Genomic DNA, 22,868 nt, shown 5'->3' on the forward strand with positions numbered 1-22,868 from the left:
AAAAAACAAGAGTTCATTTTGTCTACACATTTTACTCTATGCAGATTAATGGAGATTTATGTGAAGTAAAGTAATATATGACAATCTTCTATGTATGATCACTATATAATGGCCAATGCATTAGACTGTGTAAGTCAACTACTGGCCATCATGTAACAACAGCTTGAGAATATTCCCTGTAGTTCTCAACAGTCAGGTCTGAATCACTAATTTGCCTCACTCTCCTCTCTTCTCTTTTTCTGTCTCCTTTCTTTTCCTTCCTTCCTTCTCTAACAATTTTCTTTCCCCACACCCCAAAAGCAACTAATATCATTAAAGTAGCAATGTTTCAAACCATTTAAATACATTTATTGCTTGTATATAACATTTTTTAAATGTCTTAAAACTACATTCTACTGATAGGAGGGAAATCATGTCACAAACATATCAGGCAATGAGACTGAGGTATACATGAAGTATTTAATGAAAGTATTATACTTTTTCCATTTTTTGTCACTAATTTAAGTGCTGTTTAAATGCTCAGAGCTTTTTTACTTGTTAACTGAGGAAAATTTTTAATTGCACTACCCAGGACTTTCCTGAGTGCCGTCTGCATTTCTTTGTTCTGTAGACTATACACAATGGGGTTAAGCAAAGGTGTCAGCATGGTATAGGTTACAGCCATGAGCATGTCTTCAAAGAAGGCATCACTGCTCTTGGGCCTCAAATAGACAAAGCCAGCAAATCCATAGTGCATAGACACAACTGTGAGGTGAGAAGAACAAGTTGAGAAGGTCTTGTACCGCCCCTTTGCGGAAGGCATCTTCACAACCACAGTCACAATGAAGATGTAGGAAATCATAATTAAAACAAAGCTACCCACCAGCACAAAGGCAGACAATACAAAAATAGCCACGGCATGATAAGATGTGTAATCACAAGCAAGGTGAACTACAGGTGAGATGTCACAGAAGAAGTGTTGGATAGTGGTGGAGTGACAAAAAGACAGATTGAACACTATAAAGACAATGGACAGAGAAATCAGGAACCCAACCACACAAGAGGCCACCATGAGCTGGAAGCAGATCTTTCTTGTCATGAAGATGGGGTACTGAAGGGGGCTGTGGATGGCAGTGTAACGGTCATAGGACATGGCAGCCATGATAAAGCAGTTGTTGGCTGCCAAGCCAAAGAAGAAAAACATCTGTGTGGCACACTCAGCGAGAGAAATGGTCTTGCTTTCTGACAACAAGTCCACTAGTGTACGAGGCAAGATTACCATCGTGGTGCAGGTTTCTGACAAGGACAGACCAAAGAGGAAAAAATACATGGGAGTGTGAAGGCTGTGGTTGAGCTTGATGGCTACCATTATGGACACATTTGCCAGTAGGATGGTCAGATGGGAGATGAAAATCACAACAAAGAGTAGATCTTGCACTTCTGGGAAACTGGAAAATCCCCAGAGGAGGAATGTGCTCACTGTGGTGTGATTGCCCATTCTGGTGGAATCAATGTACCACACAAATGTGTTTGTGGCCAACACTCTGAAAGGATTGCAAATAGCTTGTTCCTCACTGATGTCTTCAGGACTTTAATCCAGAGCACCTGAACTAGTGTAACAGAACTCCAGAATATAGCTTGAAAATGCACCTTGTAGAAGTCAAAGACAGAACAAAGTATGATGAGGAAAATGATTCCAGGATGAAATTTTGTATAAATGCTCTAAAATGGGTACAGTTATCTTCTTGGATTCTACTCACAAAAGCACTTTTGATCTCTGTTTTCTCTTCTGAGTCTATAAGAAAGAAGAGTATTACAAATAGAAGTCTTACCTTTTGCATTATTCAAATATTTTTAGTCTAATGTTACCCTGACACTCATGGAGTGCTCAACAAACCATAGAGGAAATAAATAAAATATTTTAATCACTTGCTTTAAAATTAATATTCAGAGACCAGAGGAAGATGGTGGAGATATAGCTAGACTACATGTGAGCTCTCTCCTAGAAACCAGCTTTCGCAGTTCAGGGAATAATTCGCTATGGGAAAATCATACCAAGTGAGCCCTAAAAGTACAGAGATTTTGCCTAGTGAGAAAAAATTCAGGCAGTTTGTACCAGAAGACAGATTTGAGGACAAGCAGTTGCCACAGCCACCAGAGGCTGTCATGGGACTGGCCAGACAAGGCTGAGGCAAATGGTCGGAGATGGAAGGCCACATCTCTTTACCCACCTCCTCCAGCGAGGATAATAAATAAAAACTGGACAGGCTACAAAACCCTAAGAGGATACAGGTTAGTGGCCCAAAGGGGGTTCTCCAACTTGGGAAAAACCACTGACTCCAGACAGGCCAAAACCTCAACCATGCCCAAACTCAGTCCCAGCAGCCACAAACTATAGTCCCCAGCCACCTCCTCCTGGCAGCTCAAAGAAAAAAAAGCAGATCTTGCTTTTTAGCCTGGGAAGAAGGTCACAAAGCTCTAAAGCCTGTACAGAAGAACTTTTTTCTGTGCACCCAAACAAGTTGATTTGAGAAACCAACCAAGCAACCAGGAAAAGGAACACTATAAGCAAATCAAAGATGCCATCATGGGACTGGAATGCAGACTTAGGGAAGACATAAGAGCCCCCAAATAAATAGAAAATACTTTTTTCTCTTTTTCCTTTTGCCCCACTTATATATTTTATTTTTTTCATTTTTTTTACTTCTTAAAAAAAGTTTGTGCTCCTCCATTTTTTATTTTTTTGCAACTAGTTTAACTCTCTGTTACCTTTTATTCGGTCAGTTTTTTTTATATGTTTTTGTTTTTAGTTTTGTTTTCTTATTTTTTCTTTTAGCAACAGTCTTGTTGTTTTTTTCCCTTCCTCATTGCTATTCTGTTCACAACTGGATATACAGCCTGTGGTGATGACTAGGCTTCCTCCAAAGCTATGTACAGACTTCACTCAGAGTATAAATTGATTACCCAATTCCCTACATGACAATACTAGTATTCTTAATTTTAGTATTATTATTTCTTATGTACATAATTGTTCTAATTTTTTATTTTGTATATATTCTTTTCTTCTTTCCTTTTTGTTTTCATTTTGGTTTTTTGTTGCTTTTTTGTTCTTTTTGTTTTTTGGGTTTTTTTCTTGTTTTGTTTTGATTTTTCTTCTCTTTCTTACTTAGTAGTTAGGTCATAGCTTTCCTCCTTCTGTTCCTTTCCTTTGCTACATCCTTCTGATCTGATTTTTCTCCCCCTGTATTTCATTGTATATCTTAACCTCTCCCCTAACTACACCTCACACATTTACTTCATTCCCTCTTTGCTTTCCTTACTCTATTGCTCTCCAAGTGTGAAATATTGAGCTAGACTATATCTGTAGTCAGTGAGATTGTGTCAAAGTGGCTCAGGGTGTTATCCCTTTGACCCAAACCATCCAACACCTCAGAACAAAGCTACTCATTGATTACAACTGCTTATAATCCCCACTTCTAAAACACAATACCCCTTCCCTGACAAAGATAAGCAGAGATTAATAAGGGAACACCTATCTACAAATGGGAGCCTCTAAAATCAGTGCAAAGTGCCCAGTGCAAAACTGTGCTCAGTGGTGGTTTTGGGCCTCCTCTATTAGAGACATGTCTAATAGAGGAGAGAGAGTGAAATACCTATTTGGATTGTGTACCTCCAAAATCTTCCCAACCACAGGGCTCTGAGTTGGTGCTTATCTTGAAATTGTGTGCTGGTGAGGGACTGGATATACTTTCATCTCCCAAAAAGGAGAGATATAGGGTAAGCACCTATCTTTGAATGAGAACCTCCAAAGTCTGTGTAACTGAAGTGTTTTGTGTTCAGGCTCGCCATAAAATTGTGTTCTGGTGAGGAAGTAGAGATATTTACAATTCCACAAAGGAGAAATAGAGTAAAAATACCCATTTTGAGTGTCAACCTCCAATTCCTGTATAATTACAGAGTTTTGTGTGGGGATTTGTCTTAGAATTGTGATTTAGTATATAATTGATATAATCTCACTCTCCAAAAAGGTGAGATACTGTGAAAACTCCCATTGTTGATTGTCTGTGCTACTACCATGCTTTGGGTAAGTGCTAGTCTTAGTTGTGTGTTCTGGTGTGTAATAGAATATGATCACACTCCCAAAAAGGTGACATAGAGAGAAAATACCCACATTGATTGTAAACTCCCAAAGTCTTTGCAACTACAGGGTTCTGGGTTGGAGCTTGTCTTAGAATTGTGCTCTGGTATGTAATTGAATATACACTCACTCACAAAAAATGGTGAGATAGAGTGAAAATACCCATCGTTAATTATAAACCTCCAAAATCTGTGCAACTATGGGGCTCTGGGTTGGTACTTGTGTTTTAGTGAGGAATTGGATTTTTTTTCACTCCCAAATGGGCAGAACAAGCCACAAAAACACAAGAAAAAATGGCAAGTCAAGGAATTTCAACTCTCACACAGGATAAACAAGGAACAGAGCAGTTAAAAAAAATCCAGAGTATACATCTCAAAATGCTTTACAAGCATAACGGGTAAATATGTGAATGAAAAAATTCAAAGCCTACATAAGTGAACCTATGTGAGTGAGTGTGATGAGGCAAGCAAAATATTAATAGAGGAATTCATGGAATCCACAACAGAAAGCTGAATGATTTTCAACAAAAGGAAAGGGAATCCAGTGAAATTATAACCACTCATAAGGGATTTGAGAGTGAACATGGAAAACCAAATCAAGAAGGCAAAGAAATCCATACAAGATCTAAAACAAAGCTTCAGCAAAGAAATTGAAGCCATTAAAATTGAGCAATTAGAAGGAAAGGAAATAAAAAACAAAGTAGACAGTCTGGACCATGCAGAAAACTATCTCTGGAATAGAAGACAGCCTAGACATTATAGAGAAAAAACAGACAAGGATTCAAAACAAATCCAAAAAATATGATAGATCTATTCAGCATACAGAAGATACCATCAGAAGGCCTAATTTAAGGGTGTAGAAGGGGGCCTAGAAACAGAAGCCAAAGGTCTAGGAGATTTATTTAACAGAATCCTAGCAGAGAATTTCCCAAACATGCAAAAAGATAGGCCTATTTAGATACAAGAAGCCTTTAGAGCACCAAATAGACCAGACCAGAACAGGATATCACACCACCATATTGTAATCTGCTCAGGATCAATAGAAACCAAGGAAAGGATCCTTAAAGCTCTCAGGGAGAAAAGATCAATCACCTATAAAGGAAAACCAATCAGGATAACTACAGGTTTCTCAGCAGAGACCGTGAAAGCAAGAAGAGCCAGGAATGAAGTATGCCACGCTCTAAAGATAAACAATGATCAACCAAGAATAGTGTACCCTGCTAAACTCTCCTTCATAACTGAGGGAAAAATAAAAACCTTCCACAGCAAAGAAAAACTGAAACAATATATCTCCCCCAAACCAGCACTACAAAAGATACTAAAGATGTCCTACACATAAAGAACTAGAACATGATGAAGGCAGAGAAACAGCCCTAAAACAAAGAAAAAGATTCAGAACCTAGGTGACACAGCCCCTAAGAAGGTAGATAACATGACAGGAACTTCCAAATACCTCTCAATCCTAATTCTCAATATTAATGGACTTAACTATCCAGTCAAATGACATAGAATCTCTAGTTGAATCAAAAAACAGGACCTATCTGCTGTCTTAAAGAGATGCACCTTCACCACAAAAACAAACATTCTGAAATTGAAAGGCTGTAATAAAATCTACCAAGCACACAGCCCCTACAAACAGGCTGGAGTAGAAATTCTAATATCAGATAAAATAGACTTCAAATTAAAAGTAGTGAGAAGAGATAAAGATGGACACTACATATTAATATGTTATACAGAAGGATCTAACAATTCTAAATATCTATTCGTTGAATACAGGAGCACCCAAATTTATCCAATAAATACTACTTTCCACAAAATCACACATAGATCCAGACATTAATTGTTGGTGACATTAACACACACCTTACCCACTGGATAAATCAACTCAGTAAAAACTCAATAGAGAAATAGTAAATCTAAACAGCTGCATAGACCAACTAGACTTAACAGAACTCTAGAATATTTCACCCAATAGCAACAGATTACACATTCCTCTCAGCAGCAAATGGAACATTCTCCAAAATAGACATCTTATGTCACAAAGCAAATCTGTCCAAATTCAGAAAAATTGAAATTATGCCCTGCATTCTCTCAGACCACAAAAGAATAAAATCAGAGCTCAATAAAATGACACCAAAGAAAATCCTATAACACATGGAGGCTGAACAACACACTGTTGAACCACAAATGGGTCATGGAAAAGATTAGAAAGGAAATTCAAATGTTCATGATATTTAACAAAAATGAACATACAAATTACCAGCTCCTCTTGGACACAGAAAAGGCAGTACTCAGTGGAACATTCATAACTCTGAGTTGTTACATCAACAAATTGGAGAGATCTCAAACTAACAATTTAATGATGTACCTAAAGCTCCTTGAAAAAGAGCATCAAGCCAATCCCCAATCCAGTATATGGAAACAAATAATTAAAATTAAATCAGAATTAAATTAATAGAATCCACTTAATTTAATTTTATTAATTTAAGTGAAGTAAGCCAGGCCCAAAGAAACATAGAAACATAGGTTCCATGGTTTCCCCTATTTGCAATTACTAATATATGTCTGAGACAAGCAGAAACGCTCAGATAAGTTGATGTTAGGTGAAATGAACCCCAAGATAAGGATTCAAATTGGTTTTTCTTTCTTGTGATTGTTTCTAACATATTTATAAAATGGTTTCTTTGTTGCTTTGTATGTCCCTCCCCCACGGTATAACCCCTGTTTTCACTGTATTTGATGTTAGTATAATTTGTGGAGGGGAAGGGAAAAAACCAATTGTTTAAATAGGGATACAGGTGGATCCATTGCAACAATGAGATGTACAAGTCGTTATGTCAAAAAACGAACATTACAATTTTGGGCAGGGGTTTGGGGAGTGGGAAAGGGGGATGGGAAGGGGAAACAAAGGAGGAGGCTACAATGCTTGATAAGAAATGTGAAGGGTAAACAAAGGAGGAGGCTGCAATGCTTGATAAGAAATGTATGCATTATCCTGCCCATGGAATTGTAACCCCTTTGTACAGTATGTTCACAAAAAAATAAAATTAAATTAAAAAAAAAAAGAAATGTACTCATTACCTTTCCCATGTAATTGTAACCCCTTGAAGATACCATTTCATTTCAGAATAGCAAATTTTCATCATGATGCTCTGATCCACCTTTGAGTTTTTAATAGAACCTCCAAGATGTTTTCTAGCTGATATACTTAGTGGTTGGTTTTGCAGTACAAACCTAAAAAAAATGACTTCAGTAACTCATGCCAATCTTGCAAATTATACTTCCATTTTGATTGTTCATGAAACATACAATCCACAGATGACATAAGGAAGTAAAGTGATAAGAAGGCTCTTCATAACATTTTGACTTTTAGCCAGGCACCAGTGGCTCATGCCTACATTCCTAGCTACTTAGGAGGCTGAGATCTGAAGACAGCAGTTTGAAGTCAGCCTGGACAGGAAAATTCATGAGACTCTCATCTCCAATTAACCATCAAAAAAAGCCAGAAGCGGAGCTGTGGCTCAAGTAATAGAACGTGAGCAAAAAAAAAAAAAAGCTCAGAGACAGTGCCTAGGCCTTGAGTTTAACCCCTAGGACTAGGGCTTGAATTTGTATCTTTTTTCAATTCAGTCACTGTGAATTGAAAGAAAACTAGTAAGAGAACAAGAGTGGAAAATGAAGATGTGGGGAGATGTAAAAACAGATTCTGGATAGAAATTATTCTGTAGGATTCACAAAGGTTAAAACCTTTCTAAGCTTGTGTGGAAGGAATTATTCAAACTTTACAAAAGATGAATAATATTCAGCACAGTGCATTGAGCAACTGTGAGAGGTCACAAATTCATTCAATATATGTTGACTGAATGTCATGATGTGCCAGACAAGTCATTGGATTGTAAATGCAATGTGAAAATAGGTCTGTAGGAGCTGTGGTGTTGAAGTATATGGCTGTGCATGCAGTCAGGGGAGGTAACATCCTTAAGTAGAAAATAGACTGACACTCTGCAAACAATGGATGATGATCAGGGAGAACATCACAGGCACAGGATGTGTCTGGTACAGGGACCTTAAGCTGGGCAGTAAACCTACTCAACCAATCTTCTTTATGGCTCCTTTGAGACCCCTTCACAGACCACTTCCCTGAAGGCTTCCCTGTCTATTCTCTGGAAGAACATCTTTCATGAAGCCTGGGAGAAAGAAGCTATCCATTTTACATATTAGAGGCTATGCTATTTACTACAATACTAATTCATACTCCAATTCTTCTACTTAAAGACATTCCAGAAATGCTGAAGGGCAGTTCTCAAATAAAACAACACTTCACACCCCTCTACCTACAAGATTTTGCCAAAATTGTTCTCTTTCACCTCAGGATATGCGGACTTTGAAAATCTTTCTGTGCTTTGTGTTCATACTCTCAGTTGATGAGTTTGGTTATTACAATTTTCATGTATGTCAATGGTAAATTATGATTTCCTCATACAATTCAGAACAGCCACCATAGAAGATACATCAGCGTGACATACGATTTCTCCAGATCATCCAGGCAGACTCTGGAAAACAAGAGGCCTGGAAACATTAGATGAACTCTTCTACATGCTTAGACCAAACCTCGTCCTCTTGTAATGTCTGCTTTTTGCCTTGATTTTGGTATTCTGCTCTCAGTGTACATACCTGCAAAACTTCCATCCTGGGTTCCCTTTCCATCAAAAATAAGAGATTGGTGGACAACATTATTATTTTCCAGCTTATCTTCATCCATATTTTTGATAACTTTTAACAGAATGCAAATACTCAGCAGTGCTTGTTTATCCAAAGCTATAGAATGAAGTTCATTGTGAAGAGCAAAATCACTCCAAAATTCCTCCCTGCAAAATCATCAGTCTCTTAAAAATTCCAGGAAGAATTTAGTCTCCTTACTCATATGTGATTTTCTGTAGCCTTTTCTATGACTACATATATCTCTTCATTTAGGATAGGATCATATATAAGAAGTAATTTTTCCTGTTAAATGTCAGCTGTGAGTCCCTTATGAATTTAGTCTCTTAAAACATTTCTGGTAGAGAGTGCTCAGGACCATGAACTATTATAATGAGTCCTGGGATCACTGGAGACTATAATCTCGAGATCCTTGTTTTAGATACAAAGAGTGTTTAGCTCTGCATCACAAAATCTGATATGCAAAAAAAAATTTCTTTTAATCTTCATTACCATGTGGACTTTTCAGAGCTGTTTGTTCATTTGAATAACAATAGAAATGATTGGAATTCAACTTATTAAAGTATATCTTGAAAAGCAGATGATTCCCACAAGCATGTTTTAAAACATGCAATATCATTTATTTTACAATTCTAAAAAAATATGTTTCTGGATCTTTATTTAGAAAGTTTTGCCCTGTGCCAAGGATCTCTAGGCATTTCCCCTATCCCTTCCTGTAATATTTTCAGTGTCTCGGCTTTTACCTCTAGGTCTTGGATCCATTTGGAGTTGATTTTGGTGCAGGGTGATATATAAGGATCTAATTTCAATTTTCTATATGTGTGTAGCCAATTCTGCCAGCACCATTTTCTTTCTTCCACCTGATAATATGGGCCCCCTTATCAAAGATTAGGTGGCCATAGGTCTTCAATGTCTACGTCTTCAATTCTATTCCATTGGTCCTCTTGACTGTTCATGTGCCAGTACCAAGATGTTTTTATAACTATAGCTTTATAATCGAGTTTGACATTTGGTATTGATATTCCTCCAGGACTGTTCTTTCTGCTAAGGATTGTTTTTGCCATTTGGGGCCTTCTATTTTTCCATATGAATTTTTGGGTTGCTTCTTCTATTTCATTAAAGAATGTTGGGATGTTGATAGACATTGCATTGAATTTGTAGATAGCTTTGGACAGTATTGCCATTTTCACAATGTTAATTCTCCCAATCCAGGAGCAATCCAGGTTTATCCATGTCTTTAAATATGCTTTAATTTCCTTTTTTAAGTTTTTATAGTTTTCATCATAGAGATCTTTAATCTCTTTGGTTAAGTTTATTCCTAGGGCTCCTTGGCACAGGTTGAAACTTCCTAAATAAAGATCCAGAAACACAACAAATCAGAGAAAGTCTGGATACATGGGATCTCATGGCAGAGGAAATAGCTAGTAAGATAAATAGAAAGCCCACAGATTAGAAGATCATCAGTAGCTATATAGCTACTGATAGACAAGGGTCTCATATCAAAAATATACCTAGAGCTCAAAAAATTAAACCATCCAATGACAAATCCCCAGAGAAACAGCTACCCATTAATAAGTGGGCTAAAGAATTAAAAAGAGGCTTCTCTGGAGAGGAAATAAGAATGGCCAATAGACACATGAAGAAATGCTCAACTTCTCTGGCCAAAAAAAGAAATGCAAATCAAAACCACATTGAGATTCCACCTCCCCCCCCCCCCCCCCCGCTGGTTAGAATGGCCATTATCAAGAAAACAAATAATAACAGATGCTGGTGGGAATGTGGACAAAAGGGAACACTACTACACTGTTGCTGGAATGTAAGCTGGTTCAACCATTCTTAAAGGCAGTATGGAGGGTCCACAAAAGACTACACATAGATCTCCCCTATGATCCAGCAATCCCATGCCTGTACATTTATCCAAATGATCTCAAACTAGGCCACACTAAATCTACCAGCACAACTATATTCATTGCAACATTATTTACTATAAATAAGATATGGAACCAACCCAGATACCCCTCAATAGATGAATGGATCAAGAAAATGTGGCATATTTATATATTTCTATCAGAAAGAATGACATAGCCCCTTTCATAAGGAAATGGGAAAACTTGGAAAAAATCATATAAAGTGAAGTAAGCCAGACCCAAAGAAACATAGGTTTCCCTCATTTGTAATAATTAGTATAAGCCTAAGTCAGTCCTAACAGAGAATCATAATAGCTCAAGAGCTGTGAACATATGACCATACAAAATGATGCTAATTGAAGTGAACTCCAAGATATGGAAACAACAGGTCTTTTTTTTTTAGTTGTCAACCTTGTTGTCACCAATGTACTGTATCTAGTTCTTTCTTTTTATTTTATTTCATTAATCTTTTTCCACTGTTTTATTCCTGGCATTCTCTGTCTTTGGTTCTGGTACCCTCCATCTTGTATATGCATTTATCTGATTGGGGAAGGGAAATGAAATAACAAAATGCTAAAAGAAGTACAAAAGATGACCCATTGCAACAATGATACGCACAGGACACTAGGTCAGAAATGAACTTTACAACTTCATTGGGGGTGGGGGGAGGACTGAGGGGAGGGAATCCGTAGTGAAAAAACAACAACGGAGTGGGTAACAATGTTCAACGAAAGATGTACCTTACTCATGTAAATGCAACCCCTCTGTACAGCATCTTCACAATGAAAATTTAAAATTAAATAAAATTTAAAAAATATGTAAAGGCTCTCAGATGTACTGCCTAGCTCATCTATAGGATAAGGGAATGGAGCATCAGGAGAAGCAATTGCCTGGAAAAAGAAAAAAAAGAATAGGAGGAAAGCAAACCCAAACTCCTACTGTAGATGTCCCTATTGAAAAGCAGTGAGCTCAACTTTTATTCAAGTTCCCAGTGACTCCATCTGTAATAACCTCAAGTAGCCCCTAGTTGATTTCTCTTCCATTTGACCAACCAACTTTTCACCACCTACACAATCTTTCACCTAGCTTTCTATCAAATTGCATCTCCAGTATCTGCTTTCTTTAAATGAGCCAAATAAATTCAGCTCTTTTGTGTGTGTACATGTGCATGTGCATGCATGTGTGTGTGTGTGTGTGTGTGTGTGTGTGCATGTGTGCCAGTACTAGGGCTTGAACTCAGGGCCTGAACACTGTCCCTGAGCTCTTTTACTCAAGGCTGGTATTCTACCACTTGAGTCACAGTTCTTCCAGCTTTTTGTTGATTCCATCTATCCAAAATCTTGTACATTCAGAACAAATGACACCTCAGTTAAGAAGCCATTGTAACAACAAGAAACAAAAGCACTATCATTAAGAAGGAAGTCTATTGGGAGGAGCACTACAGATACCCTTCCAATGAGCACAACATAAATGACTAGGTAATTGTGTATAATAATGAATTAGGACTTTTTCAAACTATGCAGAACTGTTAGTGCCTTTCCTGGATTTGTCTACCCAAGAAAGAAACACATTGCCCAGCTTCTTTGAAAGCTGATAACTTTCACAGACAAAATGGAGAATTTCTCCTAGCTGAATGAACAGGATTGACTAGAAATACCTGGGAATGAATGTTACTATGGTACATGTGGCTCCTGGTCAGAAACTGAATCTTATAATGACTTAACCAATTCAACAGCGGTACTCACAAAACAATATGTGGGAAATGGTCTGTACAACTTGAGTTGGGGGGGTTGGGAGGAAGGAAAGTGGGAGAAAAATGAGGGAGGAGATAAGTTTGACAAGAAATGTACTCACTACGTTACTGTATGTAACTGTAACCTCTCTGAACATCACCTTGACAATAAAATTGTAAAAAACCAATAATATCCAAAGAAATAGGCCTGATGACCACAAAGTTAAGTCTTTGTGAGGTGTGGCTCCAGGGTTCCCTGTGGGCTGAGACTAGAGCTGCTCAAAAGCGACTCTCACATCTCTGATGTCTCCTCTGCCTTGTCCTCTGTCATTTCTACATTTCCTATGCCAATGAATGAAGTGCCAGTGAACACAGGAATAAAGATTATATGTACTTCATTGTGCACATGCAAAATTTTATAGTAACAATAAAGTATGAACATTAAGTTCTTATTTTCAGCCCAGTGTGTGTGTGTGTGTGTGTGTGTGTGAGAGAGAGAGAGAGAGAGAGAGAGAGAGAGAGAGAGAGAGAGATGTGTAATGGGACCTCAAGCTCTTGCTTTGCTTTCTTGCTCATGGCTGACATTCCACTTGGCATTTTGCTGTTTAATTGAAGATCTAGCCCCTCAAATTTCTTTCTCTGCCTGAGCTGACCTTGAACTTTGGTCTTTTGGTCTCAGCCTCCTGAGTAGCTAGGATTAGAGGCATGAACCCCTGCACCCTGCCAGATTCTGGAATACAGGATGCAATCCTTAACTGCCATATAGACATACAGATGGAATTTCTGTGGGCCATGTTGTATTTGTTCCTTGGAGTTCCTTGTGGTACAAGGATACCTCTTTCTTTCCTCATAACTAAAGATTGCTAAGCTTTTATGAATATTTAGGGAACAGTTATTGAGGTCTGAGTTCACATAGTTTTCCTGTGGAGGTTTTCTCTGCCATTAATTTAAGACAGATGAGGCTGCAGGTTGCTTCCCACCTTTCACTTTATTTTTCTTTATCTTTATTTTTATTACAGTTTATTGACTGTTCAAAGTGGTTTCATTGTGCTATTTCCATGCATGTATACACATGCATGGAATTTACTTTGATAAGATGTAGCCTTTCTATGCCTCTTTATTATCTGCTTTCCTTTGAAAAATGATTCAGATTTCTTTATTCTACTTTCATACATGCATAAAATTACTTTGATTATATTCAGCTCCCAATTCACCTTCCTTTCATGGCTTCTTCCTCCCGCTTGTTCCAATTCCCAAACAGTCTTCACTTCATACTATTTTCATTCAGTGTTTAAGGTCTGGATTCCTCCATAAGATCCTTAGTCAATCACCAACTAATAGTCACCTGTTTAAGGTATGTATAGTAAGAGACTTTAGTCTTACCTTAGGTCCTTTTGCTTCATAGTTCTCTACCTATATAAATTTAGAAATATGTATACCTTTGAGTACAAAAAAGTGTTTTGACCATAAATAATCAGCTTTGTGTATCATCCCTCCTCAAATTTCTCACAGTTAACTAATGGTCTTTCTTCTATCTCTCACCACAAAATACTTACAAATGAATGGATTTTGAGTAAAAGAAGATGATGATGCTATTTTATATTTTTAATTTAGTATTCTTACCTGATCATATTAAACTAATAAGCAATATTTAATCATCTGAACATTTGTTCTAGTATTCTCCCAGTAATCATCAAGGGAAATGAACTGATTCCTACAGAAAAAGAAAAGAATGTATCTCTTGAGGATTGACAAAAGTCTTGATAGAATAATTGTGTTTGTATGAGTAAACTGTTAGTATTCACCCGAGAATGTGATAATGGTCCCTGGTGTATTTGAATTCATATTTGAATCACCAGAATCTTCAGTTTTAGTCCCAAAGATGAACAATAATAATACAGGGACAACATGACTGCTAGCCAATACTGATAATGTTAAATTCTCACTGTAAAATGGACAATTTCTTATTTTAAGAGGTAAGATTGGGCTGATGTGGGTGAATTTATTTAACTAATTTTCCTTTAGTATTTGCAAACATTTTCGTCTTTGAAGTTGTAGACAGCGTTCACATTTAGAAATAGGGCAACTACAATTAAGTAGTCAGCTAATGACTTCAGCTGAATTAGTTTAAGTTTCCTTAGTGAAATTCATCTGAATAAATAAGCATAACTCAATTTTGAAATGTTCTTCATTTTCTACTGTAAGAAACCAAAAGAAAGAAGGAAAATTAAATGTACAGTCTGACAAAAAAAGAGAAAGAAACCAGCATGACCTTTAATATTATCTAAACTTAGAATTTAGCCATGATGCTTGTAAATTCAATGATTTTGCCATTTTTAATAGTTTTTACATGTAAATATCTTGTAGGAAAACCTACAATACTCTAGCATCACAAGAATCAGACACTGGGAATCAAGACAGTGATACAAATTATAGCTGTTTGATCCAGGTACACATGATAGGCTGAAGATTTATTTACATATATTGTGTTGGAAATACTATTTCATTCTGTGAGACTCTTTAAAGTAATGAACATTTTTCATGGATTTGAAAAAAACAGGTATAGTAATTATGATCTAAATCTATGCATGTAATATTTTCCTAGTTATTATATTGATATTTCAATTAATAATATCTTCATTGGAAATAGTAAAATATTTAATAAAATTATAATCAGTAATTTCATTCTCAAAATTACGACTATTATTATTTGGGTTTTTTTTTTGCCAGTCCTAAGCCTTGAACTCTGAGCCTAGGTGCTATCCCTAAGCTCTTTTTGCTCAAAGCTAGCAAGCACTCTACCACTTGAGCCAAAGCACCACATACTGCTTTTTCTGAGATTAATTGGAGATAAGAGTCTCACGGACTTTCCTTTGCAGGCTGGCTTCAAACCACATTCCTCAGGTCTCAGCCTCCTGAGTAGCTAGGATTACAGGCATGAGCCACCAGCACCTGGCTCAAAAACATTTAAAATTCCTATTTCTTTTTTGTGATATCAAGAAAAATATTTCTTCTTTGTTTTGAAGAATATGGTCTCAGGAGTCTGAGATCTGAGGATTGAAGGTTAAAACCAGCAGAGGCAAGCAAATTCATTAGATTCTTATTTCCATCTAGCAAAAAGCTGGAATTTGAGGTATGGCTCAAGTGATAGAGGGCCAGCCTTGAAGAAAAAAGCCACTCAAGAGTTAAGGCTCTAAGTTTAATCCCCAGCACCAGCAGAAAAAGAAAGATAAAAATAGTGGGTTTGGCTGGGAAGGTGGCTTACTGGTAGAGTGCTTGCCTTATATGCACGAAGCCCTGGGTTCCATTCCTCAGCACCACATAAGCAGAAAAAGCTGCAAGTGTTGTTATGGCTCAAGTGGTAGAGCAGTAACCTTGAGCTGAAGAGCTGAGGGACAGTGCCCAAGCCCAGAGTTCAGGCCCCATGACTGACAAAAAAAAATTAGTGCATTTGGGGTATATCTTGGTGGTAGATCATTTGATTAGCATAAGGTCCTGGTTTGATCCGCAGGACTGCAAAGTAATAAAATTAAAATGAAATAAAAAGCTAAACATGGGATTAAAAATGGTCTTGTTTCATGACTAGATGTTATGAATCATGTAATTAGTCTTCTCCTTTTTGTATTAGTTACTGAAAAATTAAAACTCTAAGATGCAATCTCTCCAGTTGCAAGTGCATTCAAACTAGTAACTATCATTTAATTTAGTTTAAAAAAATAGTTGCTAAAGAAATGAAATTAATTCAATCTACCTGCAGCTCATATCTATATATTATTATGTCTACGTAATTTTACCTGTGACTTGATATTTTCAAACTCATTTTCCTCACTAGTAAGTTAAGAGAAGTAAAAATACTTAGTGATCTTTAGTAGAAATCCAAATGTAATTGTATATAATTTTAATGCTGTGCTCATAATTAAGCACACAATAAATATCAGCTACTACTCAGTTTTGTATTGTATAATCTTCTATTTATACATTGCAATCGGTTTTGTTATAGTTAGATACTTTTGTGTAATTCTCAAATGCATCATATTATTAAGCCTTTTGCTTTCAAGCCATGTGGGTAGATTTTTGCAAAATGCATAAAAATATATAGCATTTGAAGAAATTTTTTGGTGTTTAAGAAAAACAATTTTTAAACTGTAGAAAGACTCATTGCACATAAATTTACAATGCACTTTCAAAGGTAAATTATAAAACGCAACATAAAAATTGAATTATACATTACTTATAATAATCTGAATGTACATATTAATAATAATGTGATGTACTAATAATCTTTCCACTGCAGATCTGTTTGACACCACCATATTACCTCATGGATTCTCTGGTAGATGGGAACCTCACTGCAGTGACAGAGTTCATTCTATTGGGCTTAACACAAGATCCAGTCCTTCGAGTCATCCTCTTCATCATCATCCTGGGCATCTACCTGGTGACCATAGCTGGAAATCTCTGCACAATTCTTCTCATCAGAGTCTCTACTCAGCTCCATCACCCCATGTACTTTTTCCTCAGCCATTTAGCTTTTGCTGACATGGTCTTTTCATCTTCTGTCACACCCAACATGTTGGTTAATTTCCTTGTGGACACAAATACCATCTCCTACCATGGATGTGCCATCCAGCTGGGTACAGCTGTTTTCTTTGGGGCAGTCGAGTGCTTCCTTCTGGCTGCCATGGCCTATGATCGCTTTGTGGCCATCTGTGACCCACTGCTGTATTCCACCAAAATGTCCTCCCAAGTCTGTGTCCAGTTATTTATAGTAGCTTACACCAGTGGTTGTTTTAATGCTTCATCCTTTACTATTTCTTTCTTTTCTTTAGTGTTCTGTGGCTCAAACAGAGTCAATCATTTCTTCTGTGATTTTACTCCTCTACTTGAAGTTGCCTGTTCTGAAGACAGTGTGCTCATACTTCTTTCCACTTTTAGCGCTGGTTCCATCCTTGTAGTCACAGTGATTGTCATAGCCATCTCCTACATCTATATCCTCATCACCATCCTGAAGATGCACTCCACAGAGGGCCGCCACAAGGCCTTCTCCACCTGCACCTCCCACCTCACTGCAGTCACTCTGTTGTATGGGACGGTTATCTTTATTTATGTGATGCCCAAATCCAGCTACTCCACTGACCAGAACAAGGTGATATCTGTGTTCTACATGGTGGTGATTCCCATGTTGAACCCCCTCATCTACAGTCTCAGGAATAATGAGATCAAGGGGGCTCTGAAAAGAGAGCTTGGGAGGAAAATGTCTTAGGTTTGGTATTTTCTAAGCTTCATTACAGAAATAATAATTATAACTATACCAAAAAGTAAACTGATTTTCTGAGATGGCCCTACAATCATCCTAGTGAAATTTTTAGTAAGCATGGTTCATTTTGAGATCATATACCAACTCAGAAGTTTGAAGTGCTGTTATAAAATCTCACCGAATTTATGATTAAGAACATAAACTGTTTCTGGAGAACAAAAATTGCTAAAAATTCTTTAAAAGTCTTTTTCCAAAAAAAAAGTGTTTACTGCAACGTATTAGTTTGGATCTTAAGTCCTCTGAAGACCCATTAATTTAGTTAATTTCAGTTCCTTGTGTGATTTTAGGTAGTGGTTGAAACAATAAAGGGTGAAGAAGGGGATCTTTAACCCACTGATTAAAGGCATTTTTCCTCCTGAGCTACAGTAATACACATATTTGTCCTTTTAATGTTCATCCAAGTATCTTTCTTGTAAGCTTGTTTTGTTCCTCTTTATTGCTTTTCCATATTTTGGGTCCCACATTGTATTTTGTCTGCCTAAGAACTGACTATTTCTTTCTTCTGTTTGATCTACTCTCCTGCTGATGTATTCTATCACATCTTCACTGTGATAAATAATTTTTGTTTTTTTTTTATTATTTCAAAATATATTTTGAGCTGGGTTCTGGTGGCTCATGCCTATAATTCTAGCTATTCAGAAGGCTAAGATCTGAGGATTGTAGTTCAAAGCCAGCCCAGGCAGGAAAGTACATGAGACTCTTATCTCCAAATAACTACTAAAAAAAGCTGGAACTGTGGCTGTGGCTCAAGTGTTATAGTGTTAGCCTTGAGCAGAAAAGCTCGGAGACTGCATTTGGCCATGAGTTTAAGCCACAGGACTGTCCCAACACACACATGTGTGCGTGAGCACGCGTGCATGCACACACACACACACACACACACACACACACACACACTACATATACATACATATATATGGGTATGTATGTAGTATTTTTACAACCTCATCAGTTATTAGTTTCATAGTTTTATCAAATACTTGTGTGAATGAAAAAGTAAATACTGCAAAGTCCATAGTTATATGATCTGAAGATGTTAACACAATTTTTCTGAGGATCTGGTACTGGCCATAAAACATGTAGCACATTTCTCAAAAATACTGCTCAGGATTTTTATATTTTTCCTATGATCTAGTATGAAATACTAAGAAGTACATTTGTCCACAATTCTAACTGAAGCTTCATGGCATTTACCAAGCCTGATGACATTTATTGTTACTGTCAGGAAGCAAATTAACAGAATATTTTTACTTTAATTAAATTCTGATTAATTCTTTTTAATTACTACAATTTCTCTCTTGTCTTAAATTAAATCTATGTGTTCTTGCTAGAATAAACTTAATATTATATTAATACTTTATGATGTTCATAAACTACTGATAAGTTTGCTAATATTTTGTAAGGTATTTTTGTCTATTTTCATAAAAATGAAGCTGGAGTATAATCGCATTTTCTTTTTTTTCTTCTTTTTTTAATTAATAAGTTTTTTTTAATTGTGAAAATACCGTACAGAGGGGTTACAATTACATGAGCAATGTAATGAGTACATTTCTTATCAAGCATTGTTGCCTCCTCCTTAGTTTCCCCTACCATCCCTGCCCTCCCAACTCCCCTCCTACCCTTCCCCCTCCTCCGCCAAATTTGTAAAGTTCGTTTTTCAACATAACGACTTGTACATCTCATTGTTTCAATAGGTCCACCTGTATCTCTATTTAAACAATCCCTATTTTTCCCTTCCCCTCCCCAAATTATACCAGCATCAAATACAGTGAAAACAGGGGTTATACCGTGGGGGAGGGACATACAAAACAAAAAAAAAATCATCTTAAAAATATGTTAGAAACATAGCAAGAAAAAAAAACCATTTGAGTACTTATCTTGGGGTACATTTCACCTAACATCAACTTATCTGACCGTTTCTGCTTGTCTCAGACGTATACTAGTAATTGCAAATAAGGGAAACTATGGGACCTATCTTTTTTTCTTGTTGAATTTCAGTATCAAGACATCTCAGATGTAATTATTGCACTGAAATATGCACTTGCTAGTCTCAATGAAGTTACATAAGGGTGTAATTACTATTTCACTGAATGTCTTTAGTATTTAATAAAATTTAACAGTAAGGCATTCCTGACTGCTTTTTTTTCATATCCTGATTAAAGTTCTTTAATGATCAAATGATCCTGCTTATTTTCTGTTGGAGCTGATTTCAAATCTGTTTAGTATCAATTGTTACATACAAGTGATTATAATTACCTATATTCCTAATAATAGCTGTTGCAGCTGTATTTGTATTGCTTTTTACCTTCTCTATTTGGCTATTTGGATTTTGTACTTTCATTTTATTTTAGCATGAAAACAGGTAACAAAACCACGGTAAGAAAGAAGTATTTACCTGTTTTCTCTTTCATTGAATGTTGACTTTCTACTTAATTAATTTCTGTTATTAACTTTATAATTATTTTCCTTTTTATATTACTTTATATTGTTATTCTTTTCTAATTGAAAAATGCAAATTTGATAGTTTTAAATAGTATGCAAATTAGCTTATATACTTTTGAGTTTTATAACTAGAATTTGTCTTATCAAATTGCTCTCTCCTCTCTCTCTCTTTCTTTATGTTGAATGCTCTCTATGTTGAATGCTGCTTTACTTCATTTCTCATATTCATCCAAATGGTACGCATAATGCTTAAAGTGCATATCAACATGTTCTTGTTATGTCATGATGACAGTCTCAGGGGCCCAGGTTCAGCCTGGGATGTACAGAAACTCTAAATTTTATGTCTCAGAAACTCAGGAACTGAGGAGCTGGAGCTTCTTTCCCTTTTTAATAAAGTCATATTATTCACTGTGTTGATTATCAAATATCTATATGCTCAAACTTAGTGTTTCTGTTTCCACTGGCTCTCATTCTTGGTATCCTAGTTTCTTTGACTTAGACATATTTGACTTAATAACTGATAGGGTTAATAAAAATTTAATCATTTATTTGCACATTTTACCCTAATATAATATTAGAGTGATCATCTCACAGATTTTATCATCTCAAGGTCTGAGATTTCCTAGAGCATTATGGCTGCATATCTGCCCAAGGCCTGATTACTTCCTGTTTCCCTTCATCCTGAATATAGAATGTGAAATATGTCAAGCTTTTCACAGTGCATTCACCTAGCTTTTGTTTTTACTTTGGCTCTGTAATACCAAAACAATACAAAATCTACAGCCTGTACTAGTGCCTTGTGTTAGTAAGACTTTTTTCTGACTTGTCAAGTTCTGTTGTCATGAAGTAATACCTCAATTCTATGTATTTTCTGTGTTCTATTGTATGGTAATGCAATTCCTTATTTTCTGAAAGTCAAATAGCATATTAAGATGGAATTAACATTTCATCATTTATTCCAATGACTCTCACCATTGGATTAATTAAAACAACCAAAAAATATTGTTGGACAGGAACCCCCAAGAAAATTTTATATGTATGAATAGGATATTACACTGAACCTTACAGGGAGATGGCACTCTGTTCAACCTGAACTGTCCTCACCTCCTGCCACCCTTGCTCAGGTGCTTAGTGGCCACTGAGACCTGTACTGACCAGTCCTGTCCCTGGCACATCAACCTCCCACACTTGCCTCTGTTTATTTTTTTCTCCAGGGAATTTATTCCACTCTCATGATCTATATGGTTTACATTTCCTGTCTTGATCCCACACTCGAACATATATTCCATCTTGACTCTTTCACTGTAGCATGAAAAGTGCAAATCGTATCTTGAATATAAGAATTATTCACAATATTTCTTAAATGTATGAGGAAAGAAGAGGTGAATAAATTAAAAGACTAATATCTTTGACTTTATCATCAACTTACATGAAATTTGATTCTGAAATACTTTAAAGAGAGGAGAAGAAAAGGCATTATAGATGATTGTTCTAGCGTGTAAAAATGGAAAGTATCTCTCCAGGGGTTTATAACAATTTTAAGGGAAGGATTACCACGTCAGCAGTATGTGGGTCCATCCATGAAGTCAACTAAAAGTTTAGTTGTAATAGTCTCACTCCCATCACACTATAAACTGAATGCTTTTCTTGGAAATTGTTTGTCTTCCACTCAATCGTTAGAAGCCAAGAACTCCGTGCTTTGCCCAACAGAAGAACTCACCTGTTTTGACCAGAAAGTGGAAATCACAGATGGTGATAGTTCCTCCTATTCTTCTTTTTAGACCCCATAATTTGACCACAGCAAGAATATAAGTGTCCACAAAGATCATTCCCCAATGATATTTTTTCTACAAGAAGAAATTTTCAAGAATTGTTATGTTCCCTCCTTGCATTTCTCTTACACTCTACTGAGTCCTAAATACACATACCAGGCTAATCTCAGGATAAATTGTGTTGAAATGGACAAAACTGAAATGTGTGTTAGTCACTTCCCATTTAATGTAACAAACAGGCTGAGATAACTAACTTAAAGAGATAAGATGTTTACCATGGCACACAGGTTTGGATGTTTTGGTCCATAATGAGTTGATTCTGGGTCTTTGGTGGCACATATGGCAGGGACATAGTAGAGAAAAACCATTTGCCCATGTGCTCATCAAGAAAACTGAAGGATGCCAGGTGCCAGTGGTTCATGCCTGTAATCCTAACTACTCAGGAGGCTGAGATCTGAGGATCACGGTTCAAACCCAGCCCAGGCAGGAAAGTCCATGAGACTCTTATCACCAATAAACTACCAGAAAACCAGAAGTGGCTCTGTGGCTCAAGCAGTAGAATGCTTGTCTTGAGCTGAATAGTGCAGAGACAGCGCCCAAGCCCAGAGTTCAAGCCCCATGACTGACCAAAAAAAGAAAAGAACACTGAAGGAGAATAAACTTGGGTCTGACCATTAACTTTTATACTCTATTCTCAATAAGCCAAAGAATTACCACTCAGCTCAAACTCTCAATTCTTCCATCACAACTGAAAAAAACACAAATCACAATTTAACTTTGTAGACCTTAACATCTAAACAATAATATTTAGCAACCTGAACATGTAGCAGTGAATACCACTTGAAATATATTAACAAAACCAT

General features: G+C 36.6%; 2 protein-coding genes across 2 annotated transcripts; one reads left to right on the forward strand and one right to left on the reverse strand.

Annotated features, from left to right (window-relative positions):
- Nucleotides 1-511: 511 nt before the first annotated feature.
- Nucleotides 512-1,477, reverse strand: LOC122117605 (olfactory receptor 10T2-like). The gene has a single exon (XM_042691317.1). The coding sequence runs from the start codon at nt 1,475-1,477 to the stop codon at nt 512-514; it is 966 nt and encodes a 321-aa protein (XP_042547251.1).
- Nucleotides 1,478-16,791: 15,314 nt separating this feature from the next.
- On the forward strand, nt 16,792-17,737 carry LOC122117738 (olfactory receptor 478-like). Its single transcript, XM_042691540.1, has one exon. The coding sequence runs from the start codon at nt 16,796-16,798 to the stop codon at nt 17,735-17,737; it is 942 nt and encodes a 313-aa protein (XP_042547474.1). The 5' UTR covers nt 16,792-16,795.
- Nucleotides 17,738-22,868: the final 5,131 nt, after the last annotated feature.

The sequence above is a fragment of the Dipodomys spectabilis genome, unplaced genomic scaffold (assembly GCF_019054845.1).
Source record: "Dipodomys spectabilis isolate Male_0828 unplaced genomic scaffold, ASM1905484v1 ptg000145l, whole genome shotgun sequence".
NCBI classification, from domain to species: domain Eukaryota; kingdom Metazoa; phylum Chordata; class Mammalia; order Rodentia; family Heteromyidae; genus Dipodomys; species Dipodomys spectabilis.